The 15,200-nt window shown below is 41.1% G+C and overlaps 1 protein-coding gene across 1 annotated transcript in view; it reads left to right on the forward strand.

Moving 5' to 3' along the window:
- Positions 1–14,982, forward strand: part of LOC106610599 (CAP-Gly domain-containing linker protein 4-like) — a 90,479-nt gene extending 75,497 nt beyond the window's left edge. Inside the window, 4 exon segments of the mRNA XM_014209995.2 lie at positions 4,831–4,895; positions 5,147–5,222; positions 12,410–12,463; positions 12,465–14,982. Of these exon segments, the coding sequence (XP_014065470.2) occupies positions 4,831–4,895; positions 5,147–5,222; positions 12,410–12,463; positions 12,465–12,792 (523 nt within the window). The 3' untranslated portion in view covers positions 12,793–14,982.
- Positions 14,983–15,200: the final 218 nt, after the last annotated feature.

Below are 15,200 nucleotides of genomic sequence, written 5' to 3' on the forward strand. Positions count from 1 at the left end.
TTCACCGTAGGGATAGTTCCAGGTTTCCTCCAGACGTGACACTTGGCATTCAGCTCAGAGTTCAATCTTGGTTTCATCAGACCAGATTATCTTGTTTCTCATGGTCTGAGGGTCTTTAGGTGCCCAAGTAAATGCCAATAGAAAAAAAGCTAAAACAAACAAATGCTAGTATTCTGCCATTCCAGGTGCAATGTTTAACCTGACTTAGTTAGCTGAAGTTGCCTATCTAGCTAGCAAGTGACAAGAACGTTATCCAGCCTGCTAAACAACCTTTTTGTTTAGAATGGGTTGGCTGAAAATGTCCCAAAAATGAAGTGTGCCGGTAGGTGTGTGTTGTGATGGTTCTGAATTGTCATATACACTACGTGACCAAAAGTATGTGAACATCTGCTCGTCGAACATCTCATTCCAAAATCATGGGCATTAATATGGAGTTGGTATCCCTTTTGATGCTATATCAGCCTCCACTCTTCAGGAAAGGCTTTCCACAAGATGTTGGAACATTGCTGCGGGGACTTGCTTCCATTCAGCCACAAGACCATTAGTGAGGTCAGACACTGATTTTGGGCGATCAGTTCCAATTCATCCCAAAGATGGGGTTGAGGTTCGGACTGTGCGCAGGCCAGTTCAGTCCTTCCACAAACCATTTCTGTATGGACCTCGCTTTGTGCAGGGGGGCATTGTCATGCTGAAATAGGAAAGGTTCTTCCCCAAACTGTTGCCATAAAGTTGGAAGCACAGATCGTCTAGAATGTCATTGTTTGCTATAGCGCTAAGATTTACCTTCACTGGAACTAAGGGGCCTAGCCCAAACCATGTTAAAACCTGTTTGGGATAGGGGTTCCGCTAGCGGAACGTTTCGACAACATCCGGTGAAACTGCAGAGCGCAAAATTAATTGATTTGTTTTACAAATATTTAACTTTCATACATTCACAAGTGCAATACACCAAATTAAACTTATCTTCTTGTTAATCTAGCCACCGTGTCAGATTTCAAAAAGGCTTTACGGCGAAAGCAAACCATGCGATTATCTGAGGATGGCACCCCATCAAACAAGCACATGAGAATCACATTTCAACCCGCCAGGCGCGACACAAAACTCAGAAATAACGATATAATTCATGCCTTACCTTTAGAAGAGCTTCTTCTGTTGGCACTCCAATATGTCCCATAAACATCACAAATGGTCCTTTTTGTTCGGTTAATTCCGTCGTTATATCTCCAAGATGTCCATTTATTTGGCGCATTTGATTGAGAAAAACACCGGTTCCAACTCGCCCAGCATGACTACAAAAATATCTAATAAATTACCTGTAAACGCTGTCCAAACATTATCAAACAACTTTCCTAATCCAACTTTAGGTATTTTAAAACGTAAATGATCGCTAAAATTTAAGATGGGATAAACTGTGTTCAATACCGGATAAAAGCAATGTGAAGCGCATGACCTGGAGCGCGCATCAAACAGTATAGTTCACTCGGCTGGACCCTCGTTCTGAAAAGCCTTACTTCTTCATTTCTCTAAAGAAAAACATCAACCAATTTCTGAAGACTGTTGACATCTTGTGGAAGCAATAGGAAACTGCAACCAAGTGCCACAGAAATCTAGGTTCCATGGAAAACCAATGGAAAACAGAGTCAACTGAAAAAAAGTTTTTCCTGGATGGTTTGTCCTCGGGGTTTCGCCTGCCAAATAAGTTCTGTTATACTCACAGACATTATTTTTAACAGTTTTAGAAGCTTTAGAGTGTTTTCTATCCAAATCTACCAATTAGCTTCTGGGCCTGAGTAGCAGGCAGTTTTCTTTGGGCACGCTTTTCATCCGGATGTGAAAATACTGCCCCCTATCCCAAACAAGTTAAACAGCCCTAGATCGTTATTCCTCCTCCACCAAAGTTTACAGTTGGCACTATGCATTGGGGCAGGTAGTGTTTTCCTTGCATCTGTCAAACCCAGATTTGTCCGTTGCACTGCCTGATGGTGAAGCGTGATTCATCACTCCAGAGAACGCATTTCCACTGCTCTAGAGTCCAACGGCGACGTGCTTTACACCACTCCGGCCGACGCTTGGCATTGCGCATGGTGATCTTAGGCTTGTGTGCGGCTGCTCGGCCATGGAAACACATTTCATGAAGCTCCCGACGAACAGTTCTTGTGCTGAGGTTGCTTCTAGAGGCAGTATGGAACTTGGTAGTGAGTGTTGTAACCGAGGACAGACAATTTTCAACACTCACCGGTCCCGTTCTGTGTGCTTGTGTGGCCTACCACTTCGCGGCTGAGCCGTTGGTGTTGCTCCTAGAGGTTCACAATAATAGCACTTACAGTTAACCGGGTCAGCATTAGCAGAAATTTGACAAACTGAGTTGTTGGAAAGGTGGTATCCTATGACGGTGCCACGTTGAAAGTCACTGAGCTCTTCAGTAAGGCCATTCTACTGACAATGTTTGTCTGTGGAGATTGCATGGCGGTGTGCTCAATTTTATACACCTGTCAGCGACAGGTGTGGCTGAAATAGCTCAATACACTAATTTGAAGGGGTGTCCACATACTTTTTGTGTAAAAATTGTGTAGCTAGCAACAATGACAAGAAGCTGCCTTATGGGGAATTGAAGATGACTCGTTTCTTCTCATTGTATCTTGTTATTCATACCATGTCTTGCTTTGAGTGCTTTGACTGATGTCATGTCTATGCTAATATGAAAAAAATGATCTAGCTAGCTAAACAACAACTGTAACAATGTATTTGAGCGACAACAATTGCTCATTGTGCAAATGTATTTGTTTTCAATATTTGGAGACTAAATATAGTTTACATATTGTCAACATTTTAAGCCAACCCGGTCTGTTTTGCCACATAGTTGCACACGTGTCAGTTTTGTTGCTAAACAACCAACTTGTTTTTAGCAACTATGCAAAAAGAATTAACGACTGAGTCGAGTCTGTAGCAACATGACCAAAAGAACTAACAACCAGAATTTTAGCCGGATTATGTATTTTGGTGGAATAATTAAGTTGTATGAATTTACTTATCAAAATAAAGATTTGTATTGAATTTATAGTTATTTTAATATGTTGGTAACCGTTTTATAAAAGCAAGGCACGTGAGGCATTCACATTTACCTTTGACTATATTCAGAAAAAACATAATGGGGGAAGTTAGGTACTGTGGTAAATGTATTCATTTTATGCAAATGTTTGCTAATCATTATGCAATTGTAAGACCTTTTAACAGTGCTCTAGTGTCTGTAGCATAAACTGTTAAAGAGCTGTACCATTTTGAAAACCAAACATTGACAGTCATGTTTTATGCAATTTCAACTAGTTATAATGCATAGTAATAATGTTTGGTGGCAAGACTTGTGCTATTAATACAAAAAAACGGTTTAATTTCAATGTCTTTTGTCTGAAGCCAAAAAATACATCAATTTCAAAAGCTAATTTGACCTATGCACTAACAAGGCTTTTCAGTATCAGCAGCTTGACTACTACTAGAATTCTGTAGCTTTATTGATCTACTGTACTTCAACAACAGATGTACTCACATTGGATGGGTTGATTAGGATTCAAATCTTCTCTCAATCAGCCTAATACATACTCTTAGAGTAGGTTTACCCCATTAATGTACTTGGTAATGTAAACATGTTTTTTCATGCAAGACATCATCCCGTTCCACTCATTTAAACATTATGGGGAGGTTTTCCTGGACACAGAGTCAAGGAAGTTGATTCATTTGAGTGAAGTTTATTTTAAAGGTAGACGGCACTATACATACATACATCAAGAAAAGGGGAAAGTAAGTCTTATTTGTTGAGATGGAGTTAATGAGGTAATTTATTTTTAAGTTGATCCATTTGGTTACAGTACTTTTTTTATTTTTTATCTCGTTTCTTCTCTCCGTCTACCCCCTTACATTTTTTTTTCCTCTCCCAGCTCCACACCTGCAATCATCTTCTTTCTCTTTTTTTCTTACCCTACTTTTACTGTGTGATGAGGAGAGTGTTTTCTGAAAGGACTGGACTCCTTTTGTCATTCTTCCCCTCTTTTTTTCCTAATTAACCTGCGGGGCAAGTGGGACGCTCTGCTAAATCGAGGCTTGGGCTAATAGAAATCTTCCTCTCGCATTCTCTCCATCACCGAGGAGCCAGAACAGCCACTCTTTCGCTCTCTCCTTCTTGCTGTCTTTCTCTTCCTGTCAGCAGCTATCAGGACCTATTAGATAACAAACAGTGAGGCGTTACTTTTTTCTTCACATTTTTTCTGCTTTCTTTCACTCCCCCCTCCTCTCCTTTTCTGCTTTCCTAACAAGATAAGGCTGTTTTTTTGCTAAATTCTTCACTTCGCCTGCCTATGTGGTAATGGTTTTCAAAGCTCCAGTTATCACTGACACACAGCGGCAAACACATCCACCAAGTTGGACAGGCACCTTGTGCTGGGATACCACATTTTTATTTTATTTGTGTCTATTTGAGAGTTGATGGATAGAGGGTGAACGGTTCTGGGTCAATTCCATCTCGACTCATTCCATTCCGGAAATTGATGGATAATCAATGGTTTAATTGGAGAAATAGCTCATTATTTTAAATTACGACTTTTTTCCTGCCCTATTCTTTTAGTGAATTTCAATTCATTCCCTGTGTAGTGAATATGCTAGATTTGAAATGGAATTGACCTCAACCTTGTACTGTAAGAGAAAGAGCTGCCGATTTTGTAGGGTGTTATTGAAGAAGGCTACTGTTTCTGGAACTCAGTAAGGGCTTTAACGATTGTGTGTCTTAGACTTAGGCTTTAGTGTAAATGTTTTTTAATTTTATTTAACATTTTTCCACAGGATCCATGGCTCTATGGATTGTCTTTCAGAGCTGTCCTCCTCACGTCTCAACCGTCCTTTTGCCAGTGAGTTTTTGGCCTTGGTTTTTCCTTATTTATTCAAATATTCATGCAAACGCTGAATAAACTTAATTAACGATGATAACATTTTAATGATGGAATATGCAGTTGTCTTCGTGTCACAATTATTTCGGTACCCTTCACTGTGTGTGTGTGTGTGTCCTTCTTTGTATTTGTTTATGTTAATGTGTGTATGTGTACTACATATTTGTGAATCTGTCTATGTGTATTCACACACGTGTCTGTCATTCATTCAGGAATCAGACGCAGCTTCAGCACGTCGACGGCCATCGCTGCCCAGAAGGAGCAGAGCCAGAAGAGTCCCGTCAACAGGTAGCCATTTTCTCATAAGCACTCTCCTCCACATTCCACGTGTCTGCATTTCTCCTCCCTGACCGTTTTCAGCTTTCTCCCTAATCCCACCACCACTGGGGGTAAAATCAATAGTGGTCAGCAAAAATTATAGTTTTGGGGAATTGCCCATGCTCGATAGCAGGGTTGTAATGAGTATGAAAGCAATCCAAGATCAATCCCTCTCCTTCACGTTCCTCTCCCTCTCTCGTTTTACATCTTTCTCTCACCCCTCCCATTCCTTTCCTTCCTCCCTTTGCCACTCTCTACATTCTTCCCCATCCATTGTCTCACTTTCTCATTACGCCCTCCTATCACTATTTTTACTCTCCTTTCTCCATCCCCTGATTTCTACTCATATCTTTCTCACACTGCGCTATTTCACCCTCTTTCTCTACCCTTTTACTCCTTCTCTTGCTTGCTGCCTTACTCTCTCTCTCTCTCTCTCTCTCTCTCAATCTCTCTCCCTCTACACTCACCCTTCTGTCCCTCTCTCTCTCTCCACCTCTAACCCCATTCATCCATCTCACTCTTAATTCAATTTCAATTTAAGGGGCTTTATTGGCATGGGAAACATGTTTACATTGCCAAAGCAAGTGAAAAAGATCAAATAAAATAAATGAAATAAACAACAAAAAATCAACAGTAAACATTACACTCACAAAAGTTACAAAAGAATAAAGACATTTCAAAATGTCATTATGTCAGTATACAGTGTTGTAATGATGTGGAAATGTGACTGACCGTCTTATGTAGCAAAATCTGATGAATAAAAAAAACATTGGATAAAAGTAGAGACTCACAGCTACAAAATTGTGTATCATACACTGCATTTTTGAGGAACAATGGGAAAGTAATTCTGCTTTGAAAGTTGATAAACTTGTAAACCCACTTTTGAGAAAAGGGCCTTTGAATGTTTTGGTACTTATTGGAGAGCTCTCCTTTGTCCTTTGTGCATGACATGTGTAAATATTTGTATGAACATAAGATTCAACAACTGAGGCATAAACTGAACAAGTTCCACAGACATGTGACTAACAGAAATAGAGTAAGGTGTCCCTGAACAAAGGGGGGGTCAAAATCAAAAGTAACAGTCAGTATGTGGTGTGGCCACCAGCTGCATTAAGTACTGCAGTGCATCTCCTCCTCATGGACTGCACCAGTTGTGCCAGTTCTTGCTGTGAGATGTTACCCCAGTCTTCCACCAAGGCACCTGCAAGTTCCTGGAGATTTCTGGGGGGAATGGCCCTAGCCCTCACCCTCCGATCCAACAGGTCCCAGACGTCCTCAATGGGATTGAGATCCGGGCTCTTCGCTGGCCATGGTGGAACACTGACATACTTCCCTTGCTGGAAATCACGCACAGAACAAGCAGTATGGCTGGTGGCATTGTCATGCTGGAGGGTCATGTCAGGATGAGCCTGATGGAAGGGTACCACATGAGGGAGGAGGATGTCTTCCCTGTAATGCACAGCGTTGAGATTGCCTGCAATGACAATAAGCTCAGTCCGATGATGCTGTGACACACCGCCCCAGACCATGATGGACCCTCCACCTCCAAATCGATCCCGCTCCAGAGTACAGGCCTCGGTGAAATGCTCATTCCTTCGACAATTAACGCGAATACGACCATCACCCCTGGTGAGACAAAACCGTGACTCATCAGTGAAGAGCACTTTTTGCCAGTCCTGTTTGGTCCAGCGACGGTGGGTTTGTGCCCATAGGCGACGTTGTTGCCGGTGATGTCTGGTGAGGACCTGCCTTACAACAGGCCTACAAGCCCTCAGTCCAGCCTCCCTCAGCCTATTGCGGACAGTCTGAGCACTGATGGAGGGATTGTGCGTTCCTGGTGTAACTCAGGCAGTTGTTGTTGCCATCCTGTACCTGTCCCGCAGGTGTGATGTTCAGATGTACCGATCCTGTGCAGGTGTTGTTACACGTGGTCTGCCACTGCGAGGACGATCAGCTGTCTGTCCTGTCTCCCTGTAGCGCTGTCTTAGGCGTCTCACAGTACGGACACTGCAATTTATTGCCCTGGCCACATCTGCAGTCCTCATGCCTCCTTGCAGCATGCCTAAGGCACATTCACACAGATGAACAGGGACCCTGGGCATCTTTCTTTTGGTGTTTTTCTGAGTCAGTAGAAAGGCGTCTTTAGTGTCCTAAGTTTTCATAACTGTGACCTTAATTGCCTACCGTCTGTAAGCTGTTAGTGTCTTACCGACCGTTCCACAGGTGCATGTTCATTAATTGTTTATGGTTCATTGAACAAGCATGGGAAACAGTGTTAAAACCCTTTGGAGGTCTGGATTTGGAGTCACACTCAAAATTAAAGTGGAAAACCACACTACAGGCTGATCCAACTTTTATATAAATGTATAATTTATAAATGTATAATTTATATAAATATATATATATATATATATATATATCAATATATATATATATATATATATATATATATATATTAGATATAGTATATATATATATATATATAATATAAATATATATAAATATAAATATGTATTTATATATATTTATATTTATATTATATATATGTACTATATCTAATATATATATTTTTATTTATTTATATATATATTTATATTTATTTATATACACACACACACACACACACACTTGAAGTCAGAAGTTTATGTCTGGTGGGGTATCTATGTCTGTTTGAAGTGTATGCAAATACAGTAATACACACAGTAATACAGTAATACACACACACACACACACACAGTGGGGGGGGAAAGTATTTGATCCCCTGCTGATTTTGTAGGTTTGCCCACTGACAAAGAAAGGATCCGTCTATAATTTTAATGGTAGGTTTATTTGAACAGTGAGAGACAGAATAACAACAAAAATATCCAGAAAAAACACGTCAGAAATTTTATAAATTGATTTGCATTTTAATGAGGGAAATAAGTATTTGAACCCCTTCTCAATCAGAAAGATTTCTGGCTCCCAGGTGTCTTTTATACAGGTAACGAGCTGAGATTAGGAGCACACTCTTAAAGGGAGTGCTCCTAACCGCAGCTTGTTACCTGTAAAAAAGACACCTGTCCACAGAAGCAATCAATCAATCAGATTCCAAACTCTCCACCATGGCCAAGACCAAAGAGCTCTCCAAGGATGTCAGTGACAAGATTGTAGACCTACACAAGGCTGAAATGGGCTACAAGACCATTGCCAAGCAGCTTGATGAGAAGGTGACAACATTTGGTGTGATTATTCGCAAATGGAAGAAACACAAAAGAACTGTAAATATCCTTCTGCCTGGGGCTCCATGCAAGTTCTCAACTCGTGGAGTTGCAATGATCATGAGAAGGCTGAGGAATCAGCCCAGAACTACACGGGAGGATCTTGTCAATGATCTCAATGCAGCTGGAACCATACTCATCAAGAAAACAATTGGTAACACACTACGCCGTGAAGGACTGAAATCCTGCAGCGCCCGCAAGGTCCCCCTGCTCAAGAATACATATACATGCCCGTCTGAAGTTTGCCAATGAACATCTGAATGACTCAGAGGACAACTGGGTGAAAGTGTTGTGGTCAGATGAGACCAAAATGGAGCTCTTTGACATCAACTCAACTCGCCGTGTTTGGAGGAGGAGGAATGCTGCCTATGACCCAGAGAACACCATCTCCACCGTCAAACATGGAGGTGGAAACATTATTCTTTGGGGGTGTTTTTCTGCTAAGGGGACAGGACAACTTCACCGCATCAAAGGGACGATGGACGGGGCCATGTACCGTAAAATCTTTGGTGAGAACCTCCTTCCCTCAGCCAGGGCATTGAAAATGGGTCGTGGATGGGTATTCCAGCATGACAATTACCCAAAACACACGGCCAAGGCAACAAAGGAGTGGCTCAAGAAGAAGCACATTAAGGTCCTGGAGTGGCCTAGCAAGTCTCCAGACCTTAATCCCGTAGAAAATCTGTGGAGGGAGCTGAAGGTTCGAGTTGCCAAACATCAGCCTCGAAACCTTAATGACTTGGAGAAGATCTGCAAAGAGGGGTGGGACAAAATCCCTCCTGAGATGTGTGCAAACCTGGTGGCCAACTACAAGAAATGTCTGACCTCTGTGATTGCCAACAAGGGTTTGCCACCAAGTACTAAGTCATGTTTTGCAGAGGGGTGAAGTACTTATTTCCCTCATTAAAATGCTAATCATTTTATAACATTTTTGACATGTTTTTCTGGATTTTTTTGTTGTTATTCTGTCTCTCACTGTTCAAATATACCTACTATTAAAATTATAGACTGATAATTTCTTTGTAAGTGGGCAAACGTACAAAATCAGCAGGGGATCAAATACTTTTTCCCCCCACTGTATATAGAAAACATCGGAAGTTTACGTACACTTAGGTTGGAGTTATTAAAACTCGTTTTTCAACCACTCCACAAATTTCTTGTTAACAAACTGTAGTTTTGGCAAATCGGTTAGGACATCTACTTTGTGCATGACACAAGTCATTTTTCCAACAGTTGTTTACAGACAGATTATTTCACTTATAATTCATTGTATCACAATTCCAGTGGGTCAGAAGTTTACATACACTAAGTTGACTGTGCATTTAAACAGCTTGGAAAATTCCAGAAAATGATGTCATGGCTTTAGAAGCTTCTTTAAAATAACATTTGAGTCAATTGGAGGTGTACCTGTGGATGTATTTCAAGGCCTACCTTCAAACTCAGTACCGTAATTTCCGGACAATTAAGCGCACCTGAATATAAGCCGCACCCACTGAATTAAAAAAAATATATTATTTTGAACATAAATAAGCCGCACATGTCTATAAGCCGCAGGTGCCTACCGGTACATTGAAACAAATTAACTTTACACAGGCTTTAACGAAACACGGCATTGTAACAAAAATAAATAGGCTTTAACGAAACACGGCTTGTAACAAAAAAATTTAAATTAGCAGTAAGCTTTAGTTGTCTTTTTGCACTGAGTCAATTCCTCACGCTGCTGTTTCCAACGTCTTATCATCGGCTCATTAAGACCAAGCTCCCGTGCAGCAGCTCTATTTCCTTTTCCAACAGCCAGATCAATCGCCTTCAACTTGAAAGCTGCATCATATGCATTTCTCCGTGTCTTTGCCATGATGAGGGTGACAAAATGACTACCGTAATCAGAATGATGGGAAGTTTGAGAGCGCTCGATTTAATCTAAACAGAAAACAAAAAAGTTGTTTGACCTTAACCCGTTCGGCAATTTCATTGGTCTAATGAAAGCTTCATGCCGCCAAAAAACTGAGCACGTCACAGAATAGGGTTTTTTTTTTTTAAAAAGGAAAGCGGGAAAAATCCATATATTAGCCGCGTCATTGTTTAAGCCACAAGGTTCAAAGCCTGGGAAAAAAGTTGCGGCTTATAGTCCGGAATTTACGGTACCTTTTTGCTTGACATCATGGAAAAATCAGAAGAAATCAGCCAGGACCTAAGAAAAAAATTGTAGACTTCCACAAGTTTGGTTCATCCTTGGGAGCAATTTCCAAATGCCTGAAGGTACCACGTTCATCTGTACAAACAATTGTACACAAGTATAAACACCATGGGACCACGCAGCCATCATACCGCTCAGGAAGAAGACGCATTCTGTCTCCTAGAGATTAATGTACTTTGGTGTGAAAAGTGCAAATCAATCCCAGAACAACAACAAAGGACCTTGTGAAGATGCTGGAGGAAAAGGGTACAAAAGTATCTATATCCACAGTAAAACGAGTCCCATATCGACATAACCTGAAAGGCCGCTCAGCAAGGAAGAAGTCACTGCTCCAAAACCGGCATAAAAACTGTTTGGCCATAATGACCATTGTTATGTTTGGAGGAAAAAAGGGGAGGCTTGCAAGCCGAAGAACACCATCCCAACAATGAAGCACGGGTGTGGCAGCATCATGTTGTGAGGGTCCTTTGCTGCATGAGGGACTGGTGCACTTCACAAAACAGATGGCATCATTAGGATGGAAAATTATGTGGATATATTGAAGCAAGACATCAGTCAGGAAGTTAAAGCTTGGTCACAAATGGGTCTTCCAAATGGACAATGACCCCAAGCATACTTCCAAAGTTGTGGCAAAGAGGCTTAAGGACAACAAAGTCAAGGTATTGGAGTGGCTATCACAAAGCCCTGACCTCAATCCCATAGAAACTATGTGGGCAGAACTGAAAAGGTGTGTGCGAGCAAAGGAGGCCTACAAACCTGACTCAGTTACACCAGCTCTGTCAGGAGGAATGGGACAAAATTCACCCAACTTATTGTGGGAAGCTTGTGGAAGACTACCTGAAACATATGACCCAAGTTAAACAATTTAAAGGCAATGCTACCAAATACTAATAAATTGTATGTAAACTTCTGACCCACTGAGAATGTGATGAAAGAAATAAAAGCTGAAATAAATCATTCTCTCTACTATTATTCTGACATTTCACATTATTAAAATAAAGTGGTGATCCTAACTGACCCAAGACATGGAATTTTACTTGGATTAAATGTCAGGAATTGTGAAAAACTGAGTTTAAATGTATTTGGCTAAGCTGTATGTAAACTTCCGACTTCAACTGAACATCCCTGTATAACAAAATCACCTAGAAATTGTCTTTTACTCTTTGGCTTCAGAAGTAGCTTCAGACTGGATATTACTCACTCTGTTTTGTGTAGGATGGTATTTCCATGTTCCGCTGTGTTTCTTCTGCAGGATTTGGTTTGTTAGAAGTTTTTTTCTTGATTGTCCTTGGTAGTATTAGTCCATCTAGGTATTTTTGTCCAAAATTAAGGTTTTAGGTACGTAATTTTGATTTGTATTGAAGGTTTTAATGTTGACGTTACTATGCTCTACATTTACATTTAAGTCATTTAGCAGACGCTCTTATCCAGAGCGACTTACAAATTGGTGGATTCACCTTATGATATCCAGTGGAACAACCACTTTACAATAGTGCATCTAAATCTTTTAAGGGGGGGGGGTTAGAAGGATTACTTTATCCTATCCCAGGTATTCCTTAAAGAGGTCCTTGCAAATGTTTTAAATATTTTATCTACATTTATTCAACTCTAATTCTATCTTTTTTTGCAAAAGAACTCAGGAGTCCATGAGCTCACTCTTTCTCTCTTGCTCCCTCTCTCTTTATCTCTCCCTCTCCCCTCAGGTCACGTTCCAACTCCCACCGTCGGCGCTGGAGCACCCTGAGTGGTGGCTGGGGTCCGAGGTGGAACAGGAAGCTCCGGAGGAACCACTGCCACCACCACCACCTCCTCTGGCTCGGACGCCTCAGTGCGCCTCCACCTGGGCATGCAAGTGCTGCTGAGCAGCGCGAACGAGATGGCTCTGATCCGCTACGTGGGCCAGGCTGACTTCGCCCCAGGCCTGTGGCTAGGGCTGGAGCTGCGCACCGCCAAGGGTAAGAATGATGGCCAGGTGGGCGGCCGCCGCTACTTCACGTGCCGCCCGGACTACGGCGTACTGGTGAGGCCCAGCCGTGTCACCTATCGCGGCATTAATGGTGCCCGGCTCGTGGACGAGAACAGCTGAGGACACTAGGACCCAGGGGGTTGGGTTAGGTGGGTGGGAAAGCAGTAGAGCGAGCATATTGGAGAAAAGTTTCTGTATGTTGTTTTTTTAATTTTTGGGGTGGGGTTGTTTAGTGATTTTGCTTTGTTTGTTTTTTCTTGGGTGTTGTGTTTGTTTCTTTTGCTCCTTGAAATGTCCCCCAAAAACAACACTACCTAATTAGTTATTATTATATACATTTAAGAAATGTTTTATTTTAAGATGTATGTTAAGGTGGTGTGGCCAGCCTACATTTTAACTACACATCAGCTAGTTTGCCCTATTTACTTGCTGATTTACCTGTTTTGTTTTACCTGTTTACTTTCTGTTTTACCTGTCTACTCTACCCGTTGACCATCAATGGACACTAGAAAACTAGAAATTACTTTTCAAATTGAGACTGCTAGAGTTGTCATGCTATTGAACATACTGTAGGTATGAGGCAACATAAGCTTTGATTGTCATAGATTGGTTTGGTAGGGTGAAATAAAATAATTTTCAGAAATATTTATACTTATAATTATACTGTGTGATATGATTTAATTGATGGAAATGCACTTGATTTATGGAAGATATGTATAAATCAGATACAGTAAATTAATACTTCCATTCTTCCGTAAGCCCCCTCACTGTACTGTATGTAGAGATTTGAACTGATATCAAAGCTAACCTGGTCAGCAACTCAGCTAAGCACCTTAATGCAAGACAATGTCCTGGTACAGAGGTACTAAAATATCCCCGGATTTGAGCACTTTGGAGTAAATGGATAAGGCTGTTTGTAATGATAATGCAGGGTTATCTGGGATCACTGCTGACTGTCCTAATGGAGCGAGAATGTGCACAGTGTTTGGCCAACACTGAATTTGCAGTCACTGCCAACTTGTGCTGAATTGCTAATTGACCATCATCTCCTACACCCTAGGCACTGCTGTGGATCTGAGCGGATTGGATGGGTGGAAGCAAGATGGTAATAGCTTCACCTTGCCTTCTGATTGGCTGGGTAGAAATATTGCTTATACCAATCAATCTGTTTCAGATCTACAGGAGTGCATAAAGGAGATGAGCTAGGGGTTGATTTGGAATTCAGCCATTAATGCTATGGCACCACTTGAGTACTGGTATAGTGCTGTCAAGTGATGCCAATTTATACAAATATGGTCCTACACTGACGTGACACTTATTGGACTATTGATGTATGCTACCTACTTTTGGTCAGATTGGACACCCCACTGGCTGTGTGACATAAGATTTGTCTAAAGATAATTTCCATCAGCACGACTGCTAATGACGTCTATTATGTCGTCCTTATGACAAAATGCTTTGTGAAAGCTGATTTACGTGAAGCGCATTCCAAAGTTATATACCGATAAAGATTACAGTCTTGACAAGTCAGCAGGCAACAAGCTATTGATTGTATCTGTGCAGAAAAAAAGAGACCTTATTTAACAAAAGCTCCATGCGCCACCCAATTAAAAAGGTAGAACGCAACAGTAGCTCGGATGCTGAATGTGATGTACCATTGATCGGTCTGGTTGGGCCCTATGCAATTGAAATGTGTTGGCAGGACGAATCATGGTTGCCTGAGATATTCACCTGAGGTTTGGAGATGAAAGAAGCTAGGTGGTATGAATGCTAATTCAACTGCTCTTCTCTTATCTGCAGTCAGTTCTGTTATTTCTGTAACAGTTATTGTAGTAACAGCCAGGTCTGTTACGGTCATTGTTGTCACATTTCTGTAAGAGTCATTCCCTTAACAGTCAGTTCTGTTAGTCATTCGTATGACATTTCTATAACAGTCATGCAACAGTAATTTCTGTTATGGTCATTGCTGTAACATTTCTGAAAACAGTCTTTGCCATAAGAGCCAGTTGTGTAACAGTCATCAGTCGCCTTTACAGTCAATTCTGTAACAATGTTACTTAGTACGGTTGGGTTTTATAATGACGTCTTAGACGATACATTATCGGAAAGCCCGAGTTAAAATGCACTTGAATGTCATTGGTTGCATGTGTGTGTGTGTGCAGCAAACGGTTTTGTTTTTATTTCTGGTCATGTCCCTTGTGTACATTTGGAATAATTTGTGTGTGTAGTGAAAGGGTTTCAGTGTGGAATAGTGGCACATAGTGTAAAAATGGTATTTGTAAAATGAATAAAGATTCTATTCTAATTTCACCGTTAGTTTCTCTCCGTCTTTTGGATGCCTGTGCGCCAAACCTCCCATGTGGGCGGACTGTCTATTAGCAAATGCCTGAATGACTTAGCAAACTTTCCATCCCGGTTTGCAGTGCATTCAGAAAGTATTCAAACCCCTTGACTTTTTCCACATTTTGTTACATTACAGCCTTATTCTATTTTTGCAACTGTTTAAAAAAATTAAAACTGAAATATCA

Source organism: Salmo salar, chromosome ssa09 (genome assembly GCF_905237065.1).
Source record: "Salmo salar chromosome ssa09, Ssal_v3.1, whole genome shotgun sequence".
NCBI lineage: Eukaryota > Metazoa > Chordata > Actinopteri > Salmoniformes > Salmonidae > Salmo > Salmo salar.